Source organism: Equus przewalskii, chromosome 7 (assembly GCF_037783145.1).
Source record: "Equus przewalskii isolate Varuska chromosome 7, EquPr2, whole genome shotgun sequence".
Classification (NCBI taxonomy): domain Eukaryota; kingdom Metazoa; phylum Chordata; class Mammalia; order Perissodactyla; family Equidae; genus Equus; species Equus przewalskii.
Window position 1 is genome coordinate 11924971 of NC_091837.1, and position 24722 is coordinate 11949692.

Below are 24722 nucleotides of genomic sequence, written 5' to 3' on the forward strand. Positions count from 1 at the left end.
GGGAGGTGGTTTCCCCGAGGGGCTGTGCCTCACTCACCCACCTCCTCCCACAAGAGAGGAAACAGGCTGAGAGGAAGTGCTGGTCCCAAGGAGTCACAACTATGTGACAGCCAAATGGAGACGCGGAAACAAGGATGATAATAAGAATGGTGATGATGGTGCTTATTAAGGAGTTTGCTGTGGACCTGGGACCAGGCCAAGCACTTCCTGCATCATCTCATCCGGGCCCCACATCGGCCCTGAGAAGTAGATACTGTCATTATCCCCATTTACAGACGAGGAAACTGAGGCCAGACGCCTGAGCGCACGCAGAGCTGGGATTTGAACCAGGCCATCCGGCCCCTTCCAGCTGAACAGTGCCCGCCCTCCTGGGGTCCCCACAACTCTCGGTCACTGTCCAAACCACTATGTGCTGGGCCCTACGCATGATCTCACTCCATCCTCCCAAGGGCGCGAAGGAAAGAGGAGTCCTGATCCCGCTTTCCAGGTGAAGAGACTTGAGTGCAGAGAAACCAAGTAAATGGCTCAAGGAGGCTGAGAGGAGGCGGTAGTGGGATTCGAACCCAGGACTTCCAGACCCTGGGACACGTGCTCTTCGCTGCTCGGTGTCGGGCAGCTGGGGTCCGGGAACCCGAGAGGAGGCAAGGCTCCCCGGCAGAGCCACCAAACGCCCTCCACGTCCCGAACCACCACACAGCCAGGCAGACAGCGCCCGGTTCCAGACAGGCGCCTGCCCATCCTCGGCCCTCCGGCCCCTGGGCCAGCCGCCCTCTCAGCTCGGCCGCATTCCCAAGGCTGCCCGACGACCAGCACGGCCTGCGAGTTCCACTCCGGCCGCGCATCACTCACCATCAAGGGCCCGCTCTTCTTGTCCTTGCAGAAGCTGTGGCTTCTCTGGGGGCCCGAGGCCGCAGGGGACACCGGCTGCAGAGCCCGCTCATTGTCCTGCAGGGCCTCCTCCCTTCCCTGGTCCCGTGGCGGCACCTGAGGCACAGAACCCAAGAAAAGGGGGTGACTGGGGCCTCCCCATTTACAGGAAGAAGATATGGCACTGAGAGAGTCCACTCTGTAACAGCAAGGACAAAGAAGAAGATGAAAGGGCCGGAACCTCCCCCTGCACACAGCGGTCCACCCCAGCGATGAGAGGTAATTTATAGGATCAGGACCGAGTTCAGCCCAGCCTCGGCCACTTAAATAACTGTGTGACCTCAGATGAGTGCCTTGACCTCTCTGAGCCTTGGCCATGTGGGAAAAGACCCATAATAACAGTACTCAGGTTCTGGGTTCATGGGAGAACCAAATGAGGACCAGCCCATGGAAAGTGTGTGACACGGTGCTGCCAGCAGGGGGCAGACGTGCACGGGTCCTGAGGGCCTGGCTTGCTCCCCTGGTCCCTCCCCCGCGCCGTGCCTGACATGTGGGGAGCCCTCTGTAAGTCTCCCAGCCTCATTACCGCCACTCGAGGCTCTTGGTGGCTTCATTTCAGAGATCTCTCCATGCATCCCAATACACGTGCATGGTTATGTAGGGAAATACATATATTCCCATATAGGGAAACGGTACGTGAATAGAAGGGAACCAGAGATGCTGGTCTGAACCTCATCGTTTTTTCCCACTCAGTTATACACAGGGGATGCAGTCGCAGGCCGGTAAATACAGGACTCCAGAATGTGGACTTTACACGCCTCACACTCTCCCCACACAGACAAGGAAATGAAGACCCAGAGAGGGGAGGCATCTGCTTAAGAACCACAGCATGAGCGACGAGCAGGGCTGGATTCCCGACCCTTTGCTCCACAGCCTCTTTTTTTGATGCCTCTGGTTCTCCTGCAACCTCCCTGGCTGTTCCTTCTCAGCCTCCCCGCGTCTCAGAGGGATGGCTGAAGGCAGGTGCGCCCCGGGCCAGCCCAGAGCCTTCTCTTCTCCTGTGACATCACCTCCTGGGGGATCTCTCACGATGCCCCGTAGCTTTTAATGAATCCCACGTGTGCACAGACGACTCCCGAATCTGTCTGTCCATGTCGGGGCTCCGGCCTTGTGGATCCCACACCACTCCCACTCAGCATCTCTCTGCACAGCTCAGGCTCATCTCAGACTTCAAATGCCCACAGCAGGCCTCTCGATTACTCCCCCGCAAAAGACTGCCCCTGCCCCTTGCCCACTGCCCAGCTGGGCAACCGGCACCTTCAGGGGGCTCTTCATCCTCCTCCTCCTCTCCATCCTACCAGCAAGGCGGAGGCTCGGCCTTTGAAACATGCTGCGAACCTCACATCACAGACCAAAATCAACTCAAAATAGATCAGAGACCTAAAGGTCAGAGCTAAAGCTGGAAAACTCTTAGAAGAAAATACAGGCGGAAATCTTCATGACCGTGGATGAGGCAAGGGTTTCTTAGATGAGGCATTAAAAGCACAAGCAACAAAAGAAAACCGAATTGGACTTGATCAAAATGAAAAGCTTTCATGCCTCAAAGGGAACCATTAAGAAAGGGAAAAGACAGCCCACCGAATGGGAGGAAATTTCTGCAAATTTTATGTCTGATATGGGACTTGTAACGGGAACATATAAAGAATGATTACACCTCAATAATAAAAACACGAATAACCCAATGAAAAAACGGACAAAGGATCTGCATAGACGTTACTCCAAAGAAGGTATGCAAATGGCCAATAAGTACCTGAAAAGATGTTCAACAGGAAATGCAAATCAGAACCACAAGGAGGCACCATTTCACACCCACAGGATGGCTGCCATCAGAAAGACAGATGGTGACCACGGCCAGGACGTAGGGGAACAGAAGGCTTAACACCACCGGTGGGAATGGAAAAGGGTGCTGTCACTTCGGAAAACAGTCTGGCAGTTCCTAAAGGTGAAAGCTAGACTTCCCGTCTGCGCCAGCACTGCCATGCCTAGGCGTCCCCACAGAGGGATGAAAACATACGACCACACAAAAACTGGTCCATGAATGTAATTCTGACACACGTGACAACACGGGTGAACCTTGAAAACATGCTAAGTTAAAGAAGGCAGTCATGGGGCCGGCCCGGTGGTGCAGCAGTTAAGTTCACACATTCCGCTTTGGCGGCCCGGAGTTCACCGGTTTGGATCCCAGGTGCGGACATGGCACCGCTTGTCAAGCCATGCTGTGGTAAGCGTCCCACATATAAAGTAGAGGAAGATGGGCATGGATATTAGCTCAGGGCCAGTCTTCCTCAGCAAAAAAGAGGAGGATTGGTGGCAGATGTTAGGTCAGGGCTAATCTTCCTCAAAAAAAAAAGAAAACAGTGACAAAGGACCACGTGTTGTGATTCCACTGATATGAAATGTCCAGAATAGGCAAATCCAGAGACAGAAAGCAGATTAGCGGTTGCACAGGATGGGAGAGTACTGGGGAAATGGAGAGTGAGTGCTCCACGGGCGCAGGGTTTTCTGGGGCGTGATAAAGTTATTCTGAAATCGAGTGTGATGACAGCTGCACAACTCTGTGAATACACTAAAAGCCATCGAATCGTACACTTTCAATGGGTCAACTGTATGGGACATGAATTCTATCTCAATAAAGCTGTTACCAAAAAAAAAAAAAATGCTATGAACCCCCCCCATGCTCACCAGCCCAGTGTAAGCCCTGTCGCCTCTTGTCTGAGGACCATGGCCGGCCCGTCGCTGGCCTCCGTCCTCCACCATCCCCCGCTCAGAGCAGCCGGGGTCTCCCTAGCACTCAGGGTGAGGCAGCCGTGCCCAGAAGCCTTCGCTGGCCCCCTTATGTTCCGGGCCCTGCCCACCTCTCCATCGCAGCTGCGGCCAGCGCCCCCTGCGCCCACTGGGGTCCCTCTAGCCTCCACAGGACCAGCTCCTCCCAGCCTGGGGCATCTTCCCTTTCTGCTCCTGTGTCCTCCCCACAGATGTGGGCCTGGCTGGGTCCCTCCATCACTCAGATGGCAACATTCAGGCCCTTCCCATAAGACCCCCCCCCCACCCGCTTCGAGTAACCTCCGTCACACTCTTGGTTTTCTGTCTCTCCAGGACTCGCCAATCTCTAAATGATCCCACTCACTCACATGAGGTCTCTCTGCCTCCAGATTGGTGCTGTCCTCTAGAACGTTCTGTGATGACGGAGATGCTCTCCATCTGGGCTGTCCAATACAGTCGCCACGGCCACCTGTGGTTCTTGAGCACCTGAATGTGGCCAGTGCTCCTGAGGGCGGGAATATCTAATCTTGTTTAATTTTAACTAATGCAAATTTTAAAAAACCACACTCGGCTAGTGACTGTCGTATTGATCTGCACGGCCTGATAAGTGGGCTGGGCCCTCCCAGCAGCCCCGCTGCCTAGAACAGGGCCCGGACGGGGTTAGTCCATTTATCAGTGTAGTCAATGAATGGAGGGATGAAGGTCAACCCCCAAGGGCATCTGATTTCCTCAAACCTCCTTCGCACCAGGCCCCAGACCAGGGGCTTGACCATCTGTTATTTCATGATAAATCTCCAATAAGTCTGTGAAGCACGCAGGATTCCCATTTCACAGATGAGGAAACTGAGGCTCAGAGAGGTCTGGCAAGGTGTCCAGAGTCACACAGCTAGTAAGTCACAAAGCTAGGGCCTGATCCCAGGTCTGCCCAGTTTGCAGTCCAGGGCAGTTTCCTGGGAGAAATCAGATCGTGAAAGTACAGAGGGTCCATCTTCCTGATAAAGAACTCTGAGAACTCAACATGAAAAGGGCCGACCTTCCAAAAAAGAGCCGGCGGCACATAAGCGAGCGGTTCCGGGAAGGAAATACAAATGGCCTCACGCACGGGGCAAGGCGAGGGGCACTGAGCAGGGGCCAGGCCCAGAAGTCCAACAACACACCTAGCTGGCAAGGCCGATGGGGAACGGGCCGCCGCCCTTGCAGGTGAGGATGCAAACAGGTACAGCCCCGCTGCAGGGCCCTGTGACGCAATCCTGCAGAATTACAACCACCTTCGGCCCGTAGGCAACTGCTTTTCGGGACCCACGGATGCACCTGCGCATGCGCAGAATGACAACTAAGTGGTTTGTAAATACCGAAGGATCGGAAATACCATTCATCCCTACTGTTAAAAGGAAGGAAGATGCTCTCTGGGGCTGAATCCACTATAAGGAAACAAGGCACGTGGCAGATCTGTGGGTTCGGCAGAGACTCTCAACCCGAGAATCCCCAGGGGAGCTTTTAAAGCTAACGAGGCAGACCCCACCCCGAGATTCCAACCTAACTGCCCGGGGTGAGGCCCCCGCATTGCCATCCTTTAGGGTTCCCTGCGTTACTCCGCCAGCAACCAAAGTTTCAACCACTCGTACAGAACGCGCTCTTTTATGGAAAGAGGAGGCAAAAACAAGACTATGTATTCACATTTGCTTGTATTTTCAGAAAGAAACTCTAAAAGGATTCGGACAAAAAAGAGTATAAGTGATTCCTGAGCGGGGAGGATGGTGAGGCTGGCAAACGAGAGGGGTAGGGGAGGTTTTATTCCAAACTTTATGTATTTTTGGAGCCTCGTAAAAATATTCTTTCTTTTGAAACAAAAATAAATAATTGGATTAAATGAAGTACAAGGATTGGGCGTGGGACAAAGTTTCGATGAATGTTAAGTGAAAAAGAAAGAGAAAGCAAGAGATGGGGAGAGAAACAGAGAGAGAGAGGGGAGGGAGGGAGGGGTCGCTTTAACTACAATCACAGCCACGCGGGGTCCACGCGCAGAAGTGGCTGTGAATCAGGGAGTCCTCACCCAAAGGAGCGAAGACGTCCATCGAGATGCTCCCTGAGTCCTGTTTCTAACACAAAAACCCAAACCAACGCAAACATCCATCAGTGCAAGTCTGGGCAAGAGTTTGACTCAGTGATACCATAAAATACTTTGTAGCCATTAAAAATACTAAGGTGATCATGTATGCACCTATACTGTTAAGTAAAAAGAAGGCAAGCTGTGGGGCTGGCCCCGTGGCATAGTGGTTAAGTTTGGTGTGCTCCGCTTCAGTGGTCTGGGTTTGCGGGTTCAGTTCCCGGGCACGGACCTACACCACTCGTTCGTAGCCATGCTGTGGCAGCATCCCACATTACAAAATAGAGGAAGACTGGCACAGATGTTAGCTCAGGGACAATCTTCCTCAGCGCAAAAAAAAAAAAAAAAGCAAGTTGTAAGATTTTCTGTAAAATGTTGTTATGTTTCCATAAAATGGTATGTGTTACCTATATCTGTATCTGGACTAGCGTTTTTTGGCCTTGGAACTATGTCCCTTTGGGGCAGGATGATTCTGTGCACGGGGGATGCTGAGCAGCATCCCTGACTTCTACCCACTAGACGCCAGGAGCAAACTCTTCTCCAACTGTGACAGCAAAAAAATGGCTCAAACTTTCCCAAAGGTGCCCTGGGGCAAGACTGCCCACGGCTGAGAACCACTAATGGGCCTTGAGGGGTGTGCCCCAGTTTGTGCCCCGGACTCATCACTCATCATCTGGGGGAGATTTTCTTTCTCAACCACGTTTCTATACTATTTTAAATTTTACACAAGCCCTCACTACTTTTGTAATCAGGAAAATAGAACAATTAGAAATAAATATATACATGACCAATAAGCAACTCTGCCGTGCAGGAGAGCTCCAAGGACATCAGCAACAGTGGCTGCAACTGGGGAACTTTTAAAGTACCCATTATACGCTCTTGGAAGGCGTGAATTTACAACAACCAACTTTTTGGACTTTGTGCTGCTTTTATGTATTTATTTTCAAGACCAAGAAGCAAAGATCTTTGGGCAGGTGAGGGGGAAAACAAGGGGCTGCCCCACGGCCTCCCAAGTCCTTGGCGAGAAAACGGATCCCCTGACAATGAGCACTCCTGGGGCCTGTGCCCCAGGCGGGCGTCCAAGGCTGGGCTGGGGGCCCTCCCCACGCCCCACTCTCCCGCTGCTTGCGGGCCCCGGAGCGAGGTGCTGGCAGACAGACCGAGTGTCACATTTCCGCGGCCTCTGCCCCTCTCCCCCATTCCCACAATAACGGCCGGGCATCTGCAGAGCCCGCGGGCAGCCTGCGCTCGCCACCACCCCCGGTGCCCGGCCCCCACGGGGCGCTGCGTCTCCATCAGCCCAGTAACTGTGCTTCCAGGCAGGAATCCTCGTTCATGCCAGGGAGAAACTGAGGCTCAGAGAAACTGAGGCACACAGCTGGTAAGGGCAGAGCAGAGATTCGAACGTGGCAGCTCGGGATCCTGGGTTCCCTGAGAAGTCGTGGGTTCAAAGCCCGACCCCACCACCCACCACCGTAACCCCGGACAAACCTTCATTCATGATCCCAACTGGTGTCATCCTGCTTAATTTCCACCGCGTCCCTTTCTAGGCTGGATGGGGTGGAGGCACTCAGTCAGTTTCCACACTGCCCCCCGAACACGCCCTTCCTTTCCCACCTCTGTGCATGCTGTGCCCTCCCCTCCTCTCCCCTCATCGGTCCGTCCAAATTCATATCCATCCTTCAAAGGTGGGCTCAGGCCAGCGCCTCCTCTAGGATGCCTTCCCAGGCCTCTTCTCCAGCCCCTCCCTCTGCACCATATCATTTCCTGGCCGTGCATCACTGTGTCCTATCTCGCCACAGAGATCAAATGCTCCCCGGGGTGGGCTCCATGCCTCAGATTTCTTCCCCACCTTCATGGTTCCTCAGCGGCCACCAAGTGGCCCGCTTGAAAGCTTGGGTATCAGGCCAGACCTGAGTGCAAACACTAGCTTGGCCACTTGGTGCTGTGTGACCTGGGATAAGTTACTTAACCTCTCTGAGCCTCCATTTTTTCCATCCGTTTACGAGATGATTGTACCCACAGCAGACGTTGTGGGCGCCCTGCCCGACGCTCAGGGAGCGCCAATGGCAACAGCGTCCTGCTGTGTGAGGACTTCTCTGTCCCCCACTGAGCGTGGCACCAGCCAGGTTAGAGAAGTCTAAATGTTAATGGCCCCAGATACAGCCGCAGGCAAGGACAGAAGGAAACTGGAAGACAAATACTCCGGGTTCCTTGGCCCTTGGACAGGACAACTCAGAGAGGATCTAGGCTGCTTCCCAGAGGTCTCCAGGGAGAACGCGCCTCCGGGGCACTTTGTCACCTCCCCACCCCCTACCAGTTCTTCCAGAGATCACCTCCTAAAACGACTCCCCACAGGGGAGGTCTGCTTCTGTGGAAACCCAAACCCTGACCATCCCTCTTCTGCGGGGTTGTCATGAGGCTCATAGAAGATCACTCATTCATTCAGTCAACAAACATTCTGTGAAAGTTCCCAATATGTCAAGCGTGATGCTAGACACCAAGGACACAGTAATGAACTAGACATGACACGCTGGAATACAGCAGGCGCTCAATAATGTTCCCCATCACTGTCATCATTTCAAAGTGGTGGCCCACGGGCCTGCAGAGACCCAGACGACAAGTTCTGTTTGGACTACACAGCATTTTTTAAGACGTTTCCTCATTTCATAATGGGGGGAACACACATAAAAATCTGGATCTCCCAGATTCTCTTGATAAATCAGGTCTGCCATCTCAGGACCCCCAATCTCACTTGTCAAGAACCAGCCAGACCTGAGCAGCAGTTGCTCCCTTTCCATGAGGCACGAGCTCACCATTTGCCACAATCCCCACCACTCCCTAGGGTCTTGCCCCCAGCCTGACTCCACTCATTTCCATTCCGATAGGTTCTGAGTTTGAGACCCCCAGCTTACATGTCCAACCAACGTTTGACAAAACTGAAACGCCCTTCATACTCACCTTTTGACTGTCTCGAGTCCCCGACTCCCGCCGACGGGGCCCCACTTGAGTCTCCTTGGCCTCTGAACTCTCCTCCAGGAGGCTGGCCCTCCCTTTGGGCTGCTCCCACCTCCTCTCTCTGGCTTCCTGCATGATGGACAGGCCCTCCCGGACTCTGACAGGGGGGCCCTTCTCCGAACAGGCCCTCTTGACGTCCGGTGGTAACCTTCCACAGTCTGGGGGGTGGTCACCCCACTGGGCAACACTGCCCTCCTCTCCCCTCCCGATGGCTTTCCTCGGGGTCTCTTTCTTCTGGTCGGCGGGGAATGATCTGGGCGACACGGTGGCGCCACTGCCCGGCTCCTCCCAGGCCGCGGGCTTTGCCTCGGCCGGGAAATTCTGACCCTTCGCCCCGTGAGACTTATTTGCAAAAGCCTTTTTTTCATCCTCAGCGATTCCTGAGACTCTCTTCCTGGGACCCCCTGGGCCAGAAGAGGCTCCTGGAGATTTTTCAGAAGGAGCTGACTGCGGCAGAGCCCAGAGAGGGGGGCTGAATTTGGGGTTCGTGGCTGGCCCTGGGGTCTCTGCCGGCTGCTCGCCAGAGCCAGGAGCAGAAATGTGGTTTGTTTCGGCAGAACCAGCGTGTTTGCGGAGACCCTCGGCTCTGGGCCCCTCCCTCAGGCTCCATCTTCTCGGGTCCCCCACGCCTTGCTGGCCCGGCCTCTCCAGAGACGAGCTGCTGGACGGACCCTCCAGGGACCCCTGAGCCCCCGGCTTCTTGTACTCCGCCATCAGGGCGTCAATGTCGAGAACGCTTGACCTGTAGCCGTCTTTGATTTTACCTGGAAACGTCTCGCTGATCACCTCGGTCTTCCTTCTGACCAGGAGGTCGCCGGCCTTCGGACGACTTTTGAAAGCGGGGGTCGTTTTGGGAGCAATACTGGTGGACGTCTCGTTCTCGTTGTCCTTCCAGTCGTTCTGAACACCAGTGCCATTTTCTGGTCCCCGATAAATCCGTAAAGCATCAGCACCGATGATCCTTTCACTAGAAGAATCCAGAATCCTGTCCCCAAGAGACGACGGATGGTCTGTTGGCTTCAGGGTTTTTGAAAAGCCCGCGTTGTCACGCTCTCTGCCCTTACCCCAGTTTTTACCAGCGGCCGTCTCCAGTGGCTCTTCGTGGTCAAGAGAACCCAAAGTCAACGTTAAAGGGTGCGGTGATGGAGGCGGAGTTATTTTTCTAGAATGTTCCGTCAAGTATTCAGGCCCTGGCTTAACAACACTCTTTGCTTTTTGAGTATCAGGAATCTGATAGGTGACTGCAAAAAACGTGGCCTTGGGTTCCACCGGTGACCCCTGCTTCACGGCCAAGAGAGGCCGGTCCTGTGAAACGCCTGGGCCCCCCTCTCGGGACTCAGTCCTATTGTGGGAGAGCTGGGGTTTTCTTAAGGCACCAGCGGAGGGGCTCAAATAATCTGTGCGTCTCTGCTCCACCTTCTGAGAGTGTTCTGGGGCGAGGAAGCTGAATTCATCAAACTTCACGTCGGGGGGCAGAGTCCTCCGCCTCCACCGCTCGAATCTCTGGTCCGTGGCCCCCGCCTTCCGCATCCTGGCTTCGGGCTCTGGCGCCGGGGCCGCTGGCCTCGGTTCGCCCTCACTGGCAGCCACCACGGGGGGCCCTTTCTGGACATCTGGCTGTGGCCGTACTCGAAAGTCAGAGGGCTCGTCCTTCACCCTGGAAGGAGCGTCCAGAGGCCATCCCCGGGGGGTACCCCTTTCTCCTGCTGCAATGCAACCTCCCGGCTTGTTTCCAGCTCCTTTGGGGCCCTGGTGCTGGGCCTCCCAGACGGCAGCCTGGACGGCCCTCCCAGAGGTGGCCTCGGGGCCACAGGGCCTGGCCGGGTACTGACTGGCGACCTCGGGGCTCACTTCTGAGCCTTTCTCTCCACTGACCACCACTGTGGCTTTATGCCAGTTCATGCTCAGCCCTCCTGTCCACTTGGGCGACAGGCAATTGCCCCCAAACGTGTCCTTTGGCTCCCGGAAGTCAGGCCTGGACCCACCAACCTCATGTGCCCCTCGAGCTTCCCAGATCAAACTGGCCCTGTGGACGGACCCCGCTTGCCCGTCCAGCCTGCACTCTGGGTCGGCGGGGGCCACCTCAGGGGACAGCTGCCTCCCCGTCAGCGAGAGCCGAGACCTGCCACTTCGGAGCGTCACGGCTTTTCCCTCGGGCGCCGTGGAGATGGCCTCACTGTGCGCACGTGCCCCCACTGTGTGCACAATGTCATACTTGGGCTCCACTCTCTGGGAGGCGGGCGGGTTTTCTGAGCGCCTCCGGAAGGGGATCTCATAGCGGTTTTCACCCAAAGGGTATTTTTCCGGGAGCACCGTGTGACACGATTTAGGCTCCCCATTGGAGAGGGCGGTCTGTCCCAGCTTCTCCATGTCGGGACTGTCAAACCGCCTGGAGTTATCCTTCTTGAGGTTTGTCTTTTCAGGCGGGTCTGTCCCCAGCCACGAGCCTCTCTCAGGCCTGGGTCTGAGCCCTGAGCCGCGGGCATCGGGCACGTCACCAAAGGGCGTGGCCACGGGACAGCGTCCTGACTGGTCGGCCACCGTGTGCCTCTCCACGTGATGCTCAAACACGGTGGCCCACACCGTCTGGAAGCTTCCATCGTCCTCCGGAGTGCTGTCAGAGGAGCTCCGGCGCCCTACCGAGCGTCCCCCTCGACAGTCGTCGGGCACGTGGTTGGAGCTGTCTTTCTGCTCCGTCTGCCTGGACCCCTCCCGTGGCGTCCTGGGCTTCCGGGGGCTTTTCAGGACCAAGGGTCTGTCCAAACCAGGCCCTTCCTTGTGCTGAAAAAAAGAAGAAATAATCCCACTTTAGTTAAAGGACTCAAAAGGGAAAGGAAGAGTTGAGTGACTGAAATGGCTGCTTTGAAAACCACAAGAGTGAGATACCAGAGAAATGTAAAGACTGAACACACCCGGCGTGGGTGAGGATGGGGGCAATGAACACCCTAGGAGACTGCGGGAGGGAACAGAAATGCTATGACTTCTGGCGATTCAGTATACCTGTCAAGATTGTAAAATACTCATTTCTGGGCCTGGCCCGGGGGCACAGTGGTTAAGTTCATATGCTCCGCTTTGGCGGCCTGGGGTTTGCAGGTTCGGATCCCAGGCATGGACCTAGCGCTGCTCATCAAGCCATGCTGTGGCAGCGTCCCACATACAAAATGGAGGAAGACCGGCACAGCTGTTAGCTCAGCAACAATTTCCTCAAGCAAAAAGAGGAGGATTGGCAACAGATGGTAGCTCAGGGCCAGTCTTCCTCAGCAAAAAATAAATAAAATACTCATTTCCTTCCATCTGGCCCATTTCCTCCCAGGACTCTCTCTTTGCCCACGTGCACAAGTCAACGTGAACAAGAACGTTCAGACAGCACTGCCTGTGAAAGCACACAGCCACAGAAACACCCTGAGTGCCCATCTGAAGGGCACTGGCTAAGTATGCTCTGATAGATCCAAACGGCGGGATATCACCCAGGCACCTGGACCCACAGAAGGCGGTGGGTCCTTGTGTCGCAACACCTAGGAACACACAGAATATTGCTGTGTTGTTGGGAGAAAAGCAGACTGCATAACAGTGTATTTATAATACAATACCATCTTAAAAAACCGTGTGTGTATGTGTACAGGTAGGTAAACGGTGGAGAAAGATAGAAATCGCACTGTGAGTACGAGAGGTGGGGAGTGAGGGGGGAAGAAGGCGTGAGGTGACAACAGCGTCTTTTAATCGTATACACTTCAGTTCTGTTCCATGCTTATAATATGCGTGTATTACTTGGTAACTTTTCAAGAATGTTTCTTTCTGTTAGACATACATCTACTTCAAGAAGTTAAACATAGGGGCCAGGCAGGTGGCACAGCGGTTAAGTGGACATGTTCCGCTTCGGAGGCCCAGGGTTCACCGGCTCGGATCCCGGGTGCGGACGTTGCACCACTTGGCACACCATGCTGTGACAGGCATCCCACGTATAAAGTAGAGGAAGATGGGCATGGAGATTAGCTCAGGGCCAGTCTTCCTCAGCAAAAAAAAAAAAAAAAAAAAAGGAGAGGAGGATTGGCGGCATATGTTAGCAGCTCAGGGCTAATCTTCTTCTTCAAAAAAAACAAGCAGTTAAACACAATTAACCATAAGACCTACCAACTCCATTCCTGGGTATATACCCAGGAATACAAGCAAAAACTCATACACGAATGTTCATAGTAGCTCTATTCACAACAGACAAAAGGTGGAAACAACCCACAAGTCCATCAGCTGACGAATGGATAAACACAATGGGGTCCATCCACACAACGGATATTACCCGGCCATAAGGAGGAACGAAGCACTGACACGCTACAATATGGACGGACCGCAAAAACATCATACCAAGGGAAAGAAGCCAGACACAAAAGGTGACGTGTTTCATGATTCCATTTATATGGACTATCCAGAATAGGCAAGTTATGGAGACAGAAAGCAGATTCATAGCTGCAGGGACCAGAGGTGGAGGACGGGCAGTGACTGGGGGGGGTTCTGTCTGGGGTGATGAACGGGTCTGGAACCAGATAGTGGTGACAGGGGCACAACGCTGGGAATATACTTAATGCCGCTGAATTTTTCACTTTAAAATAGTTATAATCCTGGCAGGGCTGCAGTTTGCTAAGCTCTACTCTAGATGATGGAAGGCCATTGAAGAATTTTTTAAACATATTGATTTTAAAATTTTATTTATATTTTACTACATAAACTTTGCATAAATAATACGTGAATCCATTCTCATTGGAAAGGAACCCAAACAATACAGACAAAGCTCACGTCCTTTGGTCCCCTCATTCAGCTATTCAAATACCACCCCCTTCCCGGACAGCAACTGTTATCAGTGGGGAGTGTATTCTGGAAGAACTTTCCAGAACTTTCTCCTTGTGTTATTGTGTGCGTGCATTTTTATGTGTGTGTGTATATACAAAATTCGTTTTTTAAATTTAAAAAATACATTTATTGGGGCCAGCCTGGGGGTACAGCGGTTAAGTGCGCATGTTCCACTTTGGCGGCCCAGGGTTCACCGATTTGGATCCCGGGTGCGGACATGGCACCGCTTGGCACGCCATGCTGTGGCAGGCATCCCACACATAAAGTAGAGGAAGATGGGCACGGATGTTAGCTCAGGGCCAGTCTTCCTCAGCAAAAAGAGGAGGATTGGCAGATGTTAGCTCAGGGCTAATCTTCCTCAAAAAAAAACAAAACAAAACATTTATTATTCTTAAAAAGTAGTTAACATGGTATATTTTGTTATACGTATTTTACACAATAAAAAAAATTCACTAAAAGAAAACTCTATTTATAGAGACGAACTCTCATTATACTTACAGCAAGGATTAGCTTTTCATCCTTTGTACGTTTTCAAACATATAGAAAATTACAGATGAAATAATAAATTCGCCTCGACTCGTCCCCCGGATTCGCTGACAGTCAACGTTCTGCCCCCTGGCTTCACGCAGCTCCTTCTGCTCCCACTGTTGTTCCCACTACAGTATTTTAAAGCGAATGTGAGGGGCTTTCCTTAAATTGGACCCTCTCCCAACCATTTTCAAAGAAATGATTCAGAAGACCCTAGGACCAAAAGCAGGCTAAGCCACTGACCCCAGGCGTGGGGCCCTGGTGCTCAGAGCCAGCTCACCTTTGCTGGGAATTTACGAAGGGCTGGGGACAAGTGGCTCTGAAACCTCGCTCTGGGGTTTAAAACTGCGTAAGTTTCTTAAAAAGTGAAACCTACACCCACCGTCCGATGGAGTCATTCCGCTCCTAGGTATTCACCCAAGAGAAAAGAAAACAGATGTTCCTAGAAAGCCCCGCTCACGGATGTTCACAGCATGTTTATTTGCGATGGCCCCAAACTGGAAAAAACCCAAATGTCCATCAAAGGGGAGCAGAGGGACAAACTGTGCTCTACCCACACAATGGAATACTTCTCGACAATAAAAAGGAATGAATTATCAATACACGCTACAACATGATGAATCTCAGAATAATTATTCTTGGGGCCGGCCTGGTGGCGTAGTGGTTAAGTTTGCGCACTCTGCTTCAGCGGCCCCCAGGGTTCACAGGTTCGGATCCTGGGCGTAGACCTAGCACTCATCAGGCCATGGTATCATGGTGTCCCACATAACACAGAGGAAGATTGGCACAGATGTTAGCTCGGGGCCAATCTTCCTCACCAAAAAAAAAAAGGCAAAAAATCTGAGCGAAAGAAGCCAGACCAAAAAAAATAAGAAAGCACTGGTTCCATTTCTATAAAAATCTAGAAAAGCAAACTAATCTATAGTAACAGAAAGCAGATGAGTGGTTGCCTGGGGGGGGAGGGATTACAAACAAGAAACTATGTGACCGGAGATGTTCAGTATGTGACCAGGATGACAGTGTTCCAGATGTACACGTGTGTCAAACTCACCAGCCTGCACACTTTAAATATGTGCAGTTTACTATATGTCAATTAGACCTCAATAAAGCTGTTTTTTAAAAAAATTAGAACTCTGCAGAAAGCATGAACCACAAACCAGTTATACCTAGAAGTCATTTCATGAGCTTTTTTGTTTTATTAAACAGACTCAATAAAAACACTTTTTAAGCAATTTAATTGCTGGTCATTGACCTTCTGCTGCTGCTGGGTGACGAGTCAGGGTGGGAAGGGAGCAGGGACCACAATGAGGGAAATTGAGGGGGTTTCTATGAACATTTTCTTATTCTTTATTCATTTCTTAACAAAGCAGGCATTCCTTGATAGGAAAGCCACGTCCCCCCTCCCATCTGCAGAGAAAAAAATAAATACCCAACAATTACATTTGCAAACAGCATTTAACCTGAGGAACAGGGAATCACCACCCATCATGCCAGAAGGGACGTTAAAAGTCCCAGCATCAAAGGAAGAAATGTCTCGTGGTTCACGACAGGTTTCTGGTTCTTCCCCGGCCTTGAAGATCAGGCCAGCTCTTTCTGCATTCAGAACAAGCACCCAGTGGAAAAGAAGATGCGCGAACCCAGCTGCCCCTCACCTTCTCTCCGCGTTCCTTCGAGAGCTCGCCACCCGGCTCGGCACACTGTTCGGATCTGACTTCAGTGCTTGCAGCAGGACTCGAAAACCTGGGAGAGAGGTCCAAGTGACTCTCATGGGGCCAGAATTTGTGACTCCCTCCAGCCCAGCCCGGTCACTCGCTCAGGAGCCAAGGGGTGAAGCCAGCATTGACATCATCAAAGCAACGCTGTCTGATTTGCTTTGAGAAAAGACACTTCCTTTCGGGTGGCGAAACCGAGCAGGGCCCGGCGGGGACAGCCTACCTTAAACACAGCATCGCCGGGGTGGCAGGAGCCCCAGGCTTGGGTGAAGAGAACTGGGTGCTCGTCCCAGCTCTAGTGCCTCCCCAGTGCGAGAGCCTGGGTCAGGCTTGTGGCCCCACCTGAGCCTCTGTCTCTTCATCTATAAAAAGGGGATAATTAACACCTCCCCACCATCTCTTGTAGGGCAGATAAGAGGCCACCCAAGGCCCTAATAGCTACAAGAGGGTGTTTAAGGAACAGGGAAGATGCCCCAGAAGGGATCATTAATGGTTGTTGTTAGCAACCCCGGGCACAACAGCAGCCCACTGCGGACCACGGGACTTGGGGGCAGCGGGCTGTCATGGAATGTGGGGGGCGCTGGCCTGTCTCTGCTTCTCCAGGGGACCTTGGCCAAGTCACTGTCGCTTTCTGGGCCTGTTTCCCCACTTGTGAAGGGAAAGAGGGAGAAAGGGGAGTTCTGGGGCTAGAATGTCACCACCTCTGAAGCGTTCTCTAGAGGAGATGCCTAAAGGTCAGTTCAGGGCTGGGGCTGCAGAGCAAAGGGAGGGGAGAGGAATTAGACCGATTAAACTTGACCCAGCAGCCCAGGGTCTGCCTCCCAGGGGGCGTGAGGCCATGCACGAGCTGTTTCTAAACTCGGAGCCTCAGTTTCCCCGTCCGTCAGATGGGAAGCATTCGAGGCAGCAGGAGGACACAGCGAGAGGAGGCGTGTGAGGTCGCTGGCAGCAGCGGGGCCTCCTTCTCTGTTGTCTGAACTCAGGGCTTCTCAGGCCTGGCGGCACATGAGAATCACTGGGACAACTTTTAAAAACTATCAAAAGGTGAGCCGTGCCCATACCAACTGAATCAGGATCTCTCCAGGTGGGGCCCAGGCATCGGTATTTTTCCAGGTGATTCTGAACGCTGAGAGCCACTGTGCTAACTCTGGCTGGGCTGGCCGCCCCGGTTCCCAGGGCCAGGAGGGCAGGCTGCCCAGAGGTCCCACCCCCTGGAAGCTCCATTTCAGACAAAGCGTGTCAGTGGCATGCGTGTCATTAATGAGCTGGTGGACACGCCCAGTGGCATCTCCCTGTGGTAGCTGAGCAGCCACTTGTTGGACAAAAAAGGAGCAAGAGACGTCAGAGATCCGGCAAGCTCAGAAAATCATATGAACTAATGGGATTAATAACATCATCTGGAGCTACGAGGCAGGGAGGGCTCCCATGGGCACTGCGAACCCAACATCAGCTCTCTAGCTCTCTGCTTTCATCCTTTAAGGAAGGTCTCAGCATCATTTCCATTTTGGAGATGAAGGAACCGAGGCTCAAGACCCATCTGATTTTATTTTGCGGGCCGCTGAGGGGCGTTTAGGCTGTCTATGCAGCATCCTCAGTCTTCAGGAAATGAAAGCTCAGCTGTGGAGACAGGCAGAGCTGGAAGGACACTGGGCTCCCAACTTCCTTGTGGTACTTCACCTTGCCCAACCGCCTCTGCAAAATGGGCACGTAACCTCCCCCTGTAACGTGCAAAGCTGAGAAGGGACGAGGAAAGCAAGATCCCAGCTCTGCGGCTGGCACACAAGGTACCCGTAGGGGAGCTGTGTTACTTCTCTACTCCTCAGCTTCCTCATCGGAGAAACAGAAGCTGAGGCCACTGGCTCTCGGGGCTGCGGGCAAACCCAGAGAGGGGGTGGCAGGTGCCCAGCATGGAGCCTGGCTCCCTGTGGTTTCCTTCCCTGCGGGGTCTCCGGTGGGGGGACACGAGGCAGCTTGGGGGCTGGGTGACGCCCGTGGGATGTCCCCACTTACAGTTTGGTCAAATCCGCCGACAGGGGCCGGGCCTGGAACGCCCTCCTCCTGATCTCCAGCTTGGCCTCGGAGCCCTCGGCCGTCCAGCCCTTGATCCGTTCCTGGACGCTCACACCTGCTTTCTCCGGCTCTGGGGTGGTGGATGGGGACTCAGGAGTGGCCCGTGGGGGCTCAGACCCCGCTGCCAAGGCCGTGGCACTCTCCTCCCCGAACAGGCTGATGCGCTTCCTGACGCTGCCCCTGGAGGTCCACTCTGCCGGCGCCAGGACCTCCCCGGCAGCAAATTCTGGGCCTTTCCCCAGCCTGGAGGAAGGGGACTTGGGAGCCTTCTCCAAGTCCCCGTCCAGCTTGGCTCTCCCTTCCCCAAGATTCTGGTCCTCTGTGGGGGTGACCTTGGCCGTGCCCCTGGGGGGACCGAGGCTGCCCATCTCCACCTGCTTAAACAGCATCTTCTCCTTCCGTTCCTGGATCTTCTTGGCCACCTCCAGGAAGTGCGAATCCGGGTCAAGAAGGGGCGCCTCTGCTTTGAGCAAACACTTCTCATCCACTCTGGGCTCGGAGTCGGACCCCTCCGGCCCACGACGCTGGGCGCCGGGACCCACGGTGGCCTCGGCGGCCGCCTTCCTCAGCAAGGCCTCTCTGCTCTCGAAGCGGGCGGTGAGGTCCACGGACAGGGGCCTGGGCTTCCTCACCCAGGACTTCTCAGGAGGGGTGGGGGGCGCCTTGCCCCCCGCAGCTGCTCCCCCCGGGCCTGGCTGCTGAGGCTGAAGGGAGTCGATGAAAATGGCCGACACCGGCCTTCTCCTCAGGCGAGGCCTGGGCTCCGGGGCAGGGCCCCCCGTGGCCTCGACGCGGCTGGCCTTCGGGAGAGCCTCGGGGGGGCCTGGCTCCTCTTGGGTGGCAGCCGGCCTTGTGTCCTGCGACAGGGGGCCAGGCCGGGGAAGGGCCCCCCCAGGCTTCCGGGAGGGCAGGGCAGGCTTGGCGGCCACTTCAGGCCGCGGACCCGACGGAGCCTCCTGGGACACTCTCGTGTTGGCCTCCGGAGCCCCGTCCCTGCTGCCTGGGCCCAGAGAGGGCCCGGCTTGGGTGGTTTCCAAGAGAACCGTGGCACTGGGGCTGGGCCGCAGAAACGTGGGCTTGTTGAACAGAGACGAGCTCATCCGCAGGCCCTCGCCGCCGCCCACCTCCTGCCCCAGCAGGCCGGGCATCCTCTCGCTCGTGGCCTTTGCAGCCACGTCCTGGGGGACCCCACAGGCAGGAGACGGCCTGGCCAGGCTGGGCCGCAAGGACGCAACAACGGGGGGCTTCACGTCGGGGGCCTTGTCCCTGGAGAAGGGCTTGGGGGCGAGTCTGGGCAGGGGGAGCGAGCGGGCCGGGCTGCGGAGGGTGCTCTTCCCGTCCAGGAGCAGCGCCGAGGGGGCCCCCGGGGCGTCCCCGGCCTGGCAGAAGTAGGTCCGTGTCAGGGCATCCTCCTTGGCGATGTCCCCGAGGCCTGGCACTCCCGTCAAGGACGCTATGGAGCTGACCTCGACGACCCGTGTCACCATGGTTACGGCTGTGGGTCCATGGGGATGAGGAGAATCAGAAATGGAGAAGCAACCACTGAAAAAAAGGCAATTTAAAATTCAGTCAGTGTTGGGTGGAAACAGAGAGGTTGAGGGGGCAGGACCGAGAGCCTGGAGCCCCCGGTCTGGACAATAGCCCTCTGCTGACTTCACCGGGCAAGCCTGGGCCAGTCTCCCACCTCTCAGCTCTGGGCAAGGAGAGGGCACTCAAGGCCGTCTCTGAAGTTCCTTCCAGATCGAAGGGTCCGGAAAAGGCACCAAGGTTCATGGAGGCTTTCCTGACTCGGAGAATCTCAAGGCCAGCCCTTAAGGTCAAAAGTGATTATCTCTGCTGTACCGATAAGGAAACCAGCTCAGAGAGGCCAAGTCACCGGCCTGAAGTCACTCAGACAGTAAGAGGCAAAGTCAGGATTCGAACCCAGGTCCCAGCACACACGCCCAGCCTAAGCCCCAGTGAGAGTCCTTGAGTCCTCTCACTCCTGTTACCCTAAGGCATTTTCCCATTTCTGAGCTGATCCTCGTTACATCCCTGTGGTGGGTGCCAAGCACAGAGAGGGTAAGTAACCAGCCCCAGCTCACACAGGAACCCAAAGCTGGGGTCCCGCAGGTCACAAAGTTGGTTATCGGCCTCGGAACCCCAGCCTCAACCCTCACGTCCATCAGATTGTCCCCTATCTTTCCCCTCCCCTGACATTCCAGATGCCTTAAAAAAAAAAAAGGCATCTTCATTTTTCACTCCCCCGCTGTTATTGTTTGCTTTTGGGTTCTCCTCTGTTGACCGCCTATTTTATGCTGGCTGCCTCCACAGTCTCGACAAGAAGAGTTAACAGCTACCGGCCAGAGCTTACCACGAGTGAGGGCTCAAGATAAGCCAAGTGCTTCCTCTGTTTTATAGATCACATCCTCCTTACAACCCCACGACGTGGGAACGATGCTTATCAGGCCCCGTTTTTAGTGGCTCAGGCATAAGCCCCTTTGTTCATCCAGCCATGAGCTCTGCTCTCTCAAGGCAGCAGCCTCCTCTCTCATCAATCCTCCAACAACCCCGAAAGGCAGGGACTAGCAGCATCTCCATCATGGAGATGAAGGGAAAGGGCCCAGAGAGGTCGCCCGACTTGCCTGCCATCACACAGCTGAACCTCGACCTCAAGTCTTCACCCTTTTAAACCCCGCCTTTTTCAAAATTACGCTTATTCCTTTCTGGTCTTCAAAAGTGCCAGACAGGTCGCTCTTCTCGATTCCTTGCCAACCCTGCCCGCCCTTCACACCAGTGTTCTCTTTCCCTGCCAAATTGCACCACCCCCCCCCCGAGATGGACTAAAAGTAGAAGGTTTTTCATTCCACGCCAGCCTCCTGCTTCCCTTCCCGGGGCCCCACGCTGCTGCCCCCAGCTCTGACTCACTCCGCAGCCTGCAGGAAAGAAAGGCAGACAGATTTTGATATTTCCTCCTCCTTACGCGCTCCACGGTGCTAACAGAGTCCTTCTTCCCAAACCGGAGAACACTGTCTAGACACGGTTAGGGGCAGGACGGAAGGACCGTTAGGGAGAACCGGAGAATTCCGTCTGCAACGACCCCGGGTGGACGCACCCCGGGGCCTGTCCAGAATCAGGACGGCTCACCTCTACAGCCAGCTGCCGTGACCGCTTGAAACCCTGCTCTGGGACGCAGACATCCCGGACACGAGACACAGGACAATGACAGGATGCAAAGGACGGGGAGAAAATTCCCCAGCAGAAGCTGCAGGCGCCCTGCACCCCCTGGACACGCCAGCCCCCCCACTCACCCAAGCCGGCAGGCCCTGGCCGGGGACGGGTGGCTGCCGGAGAAAGCCAACGCTGTCACCTCTCATCCTGAGCGGAGCGGGCCGTCCCTGTCCCGGTCCCCGGGCAGCGGCGGGCGGGGGAGGGGAGGCTCGTCCCAGCAGGCTGAGCGTCGGCAGGTCTGGGGAGACACAGGGCGACAGCCTCGGTTCCCGAGCTCCGGCAGTCTGTGCACAGACGGCGCCAAAGCTTTCAAGCTCCAACTGCATCGGCTGGCATCTCCTCCCGCTTGTAAAACTCACGCTCCTTTCAGCTTTTCGATTTGGTCGCCTGATACATACACGTGCGCAGAGAGAGTGCTGAGTCCACAGTAGGTGCTCAATAAAAATCTCCCCTGTTCCTCCAATGCACGTTTATTGAGCGCCTACTGTGTGCACAAAGAGCAACAAGGACTATCCCCTGCCTTCAGGGAACTCACAGTCTGAGAAACACACACGAGCAATTACAACACGGGGCAACAAACATCATGGTTTGTAAAGGGTGACGTGGGGGTGCAGGAACAGGAGGATTAACTGCCTAGAATTGGGAGTAGTGGTCCCGGCAGACACCCTCGGCTTGGAGGAGGGGATTTCTGAGCGCTCAAAGTGCTGGCTAATTCAGGAGCTGTTTCTCCTGGTTCCCCTGCTCAGCAGTATCGGGATGTTGCATCTCTTGGAGGTCCTCACATGCTTCCTCAGGGCCTTTGCACCTGTTCTCTGGGATACCTCTCTCGCTCACACACAGACACAGGCCCACCCCTAAGATCAGGGCTCAGATATCTCCACCCCCCCGCTAACCTAGGACTCTCCCTCTTACACGCCCAGGGAGCCCCACAGATACAGGGCAGGACACATCACAGCTACACAGTTACATTATCCTTCAGTTGACATCAGCCTTTCCCTCTCCACGGTAAGCCCCCAGAGGCACTGCAAAGCCCCAGTAGCTAGTACAGTGGCCTGGCATACAATAGCACCAAATAAATAATTATTGTGTGGATAAATAAACGAAGGAAGAGAGATTCTCCTGGGCCCGCGCCCCACTCTTCTAAGCTTCTGAATAAGTACAGGTGCCATGAATGTCACAGCACTAAGCCGTCTAGGACATCAGATGCGTTCCTCTGGCTCTGGCAAGCTCTGGAGTGGCCATAGGTCAACTGCTACGGGATGACAAAACCAAAGATCTGTGAAGAGCTGAGCTGGAAGCTCACCCCACCTACCCCACCAAGAGGGCCCACCGGTTTCATGGACCACAGGATGGAGCCCCGCTGTCGGATACTCGCTGTGACGCTGACCCCACACTGTCACACCAGCTCGTCTGCCCGAACGTGGAATGAACGCGGCTCTGTGTGGATTTCCCTAGGAAGAGTCGCCAAGAAGACGGTTGCTGACTCAGGATCAGTGGCACACAAATGTCGCCCCACTTTGGGATCCCTGGACCCACTTCAGTGGCCATATTGCGAGCAAGGAAACAGGCAAGGACAGAGACAGAAGGCTTTCTTGTCCGCACCCTCCTAGCCAGAGCAGCGTCTCTGTTATCTGCAATGCCCTTTATAGCTCGGGCTTCCTCTCCCATTTCCGTTGAAAACGCCTGGCAAATAGCTGGCATGTGAATATGGCTGCACGAACGAGTCGATGCATCAACTAATAAATGAACGAACAAGAGACAAGAAAGAAGTTTTTAAACCACCCCAGTGGACAGCTAAATCCTATTCTGAAGTCCTTCCCAAACCTAGAAACCCATGATTCTCAGGTTTTCATTTAACCTGTTGTAAAATATAAGGAAACCGATGGAAATATATGCTTGGAAACCTTACTTTAAATGCATCACATATGTCATGGTTAATTTAAGAGATGTTAGTCTCTTCCAAAACATTTCAGAAGCCCACTCACACGGAGGCCAGCTCCTATTTCTTCCGAGGGTGACCGCGCTCGCTCTTTTTAAATTTATTAGCACTGTGGCCACAGCCAGGTAAACAAGAGATCCCTAAAGAGAGACGGGGACCGAGCGTGAGCCATCTCCGGTTTCATCTGTATTAACCATTATGGAGGTCGGCACAGGGGGCAGGCAGGGAGCAAGGCTGATCTGGGAGGGCAGGGGCTGCAACAGAGCAGGAGACAGAGGATGTCCGTCTGTCCTCAAGCCGTGGGGGTCGCCACAGCTGGGGATCTGTTGTCGCAGAACCTGCTCGATCGGCTTGATCTCCCTGAGCTGATCTGCAAAGTTTCAAATTCCCATTTCCTACAATTTCACGCAGGGAAAACCATTCTCTGGGGGCAGGGAATCAGCAAGACCAATAATTTCTGAAATCAGACAGAGTCATTCCAGAGCATGCATTTCTCCCGCCTTCTGACCTTCCTTCCACAATCCAGGCTCCGTGCTGGGTGCTGGGGGCGCAGCCACAGAGCTCACCGTCTCCCGGGGAATCCGAGAGAACCACGCAGCGAGAAGGCAAGAGAAACATTTCCATTCAAAACCCAACAGTTTGGCAGCTTCGCACTTCAACTCAGAGGCGTTGATTCATTCCAACAGCTGCTGCTGGTCCTTCATCATTACGCCCAGAAATCTGAGCTGGGCGCTCACCAGGCGTTCCCTCAGCCAGCTCTGGGTACCGTCTCCTGGGAAGGCCACCATCTGGTGAGGGGGGCGAGCCAGTCCTGACACCTTCCCCCAGGTGTCTTCCGGAGCGAGACCTGGGCTCCCAGCTCTGCGCACCCATCCTGGGTGATGCGCTGTGCAAAGGGCCCAGTGCACGCCGTGTCCTCGCAGAAGAGCAGGCTGCCGCCGACGCAGGTGGTGCCTCCACCCACAGCCCCAGACGGAAAGGGCCCAGGGTCCCAGGTTACTGCAGGGGATGCGTCCTCTCCCTCCGTTCCACGGCTGTGGCCCTGGCTCACTCACTCATTCATTCATTCATTCATTCATTCCACAATTACTGAGCACCCACCGAGTACCAGGCACTGGGCCAGGTGACGGGGACACAGCAGTGAACAAAACATGTAGACAGCCCTGTTCCCATAGAGCTGACAATCAGGATGATGGGAACAGACAAGAAACAACCTAACTAAGCAAGATAGAGAATGTTAGGTAAGTGACCATAAAGGAGGGAGTGGCAGGAAAACATCACTGAGAAGGGACTTTTTTTTTTGATGAGGAAGATTGGCCCTGAGCTAACATCTGTGCCAGTCTTCCTCTATTTTGTATGTGAGACGGCTGCCACAGCATGGCTGATGAGTACTGCCTAGGTCCATGCCTGGGATCCAAACCGGCAAACCCTGGGCCACCAAGCGGAGCGTGCGCACTTAACCACTGTGCCACAGGGGCAGCCCGAGAAGGGACATTCACTCTCCCAGCAGCAGCCAGAGTGAATCTGAGATCGACAGGCACCACCACGTCCCTCCCTGGCTCCAAGCCCGTGCGTGCGTCCCCACCGCCCTCTGGATAAAGATGTG

At 54.5% G+C, this 24722-nt stretch overlaps 1 protein-coding gene across 6 annotated transcripts in view; it reads right to left on the reverse strand.

Annotated features, from left to right (window-relative positions):
- The window catches only part of KIAA1671 (KIAA1671 ortholog), a 179711-nt gene that overhangs the window by 106234 nt on the left and 48755 nt on the right, over positions 1-24722 (reverse strand). For 2 of the 6 annotated variants that reach the window (XM_070626972.1, XM_070626970.1), the window contains exons 2-5: positions 17908-19509; positions 15838-15925; positions 8759-11596; positions 850-984 (exon numbers count right to left, since the gene is read on the reverse strand). In XM_070626972.1, coding sequence (XP_070483073.1) covers positions 850-984; positions 8759-11596; positions 15838-15925; positions 17908-19454 — 4608 coding nt within the window. In that variant the 5' untranslated portion in view covers positions 19455-19509. Of the gene's footprint in view, positions 1-849; positions 985-8758; positions 11597-15837; positions 15926-17907; positions 19510-21257; positions 21528-24722 lie in introns of those variants that run through there. The other 4 variants (XM_070626975.1, XM_070626974.1, XM_070626973.1 and 1 more) reach the window with 3 other exon arrangements.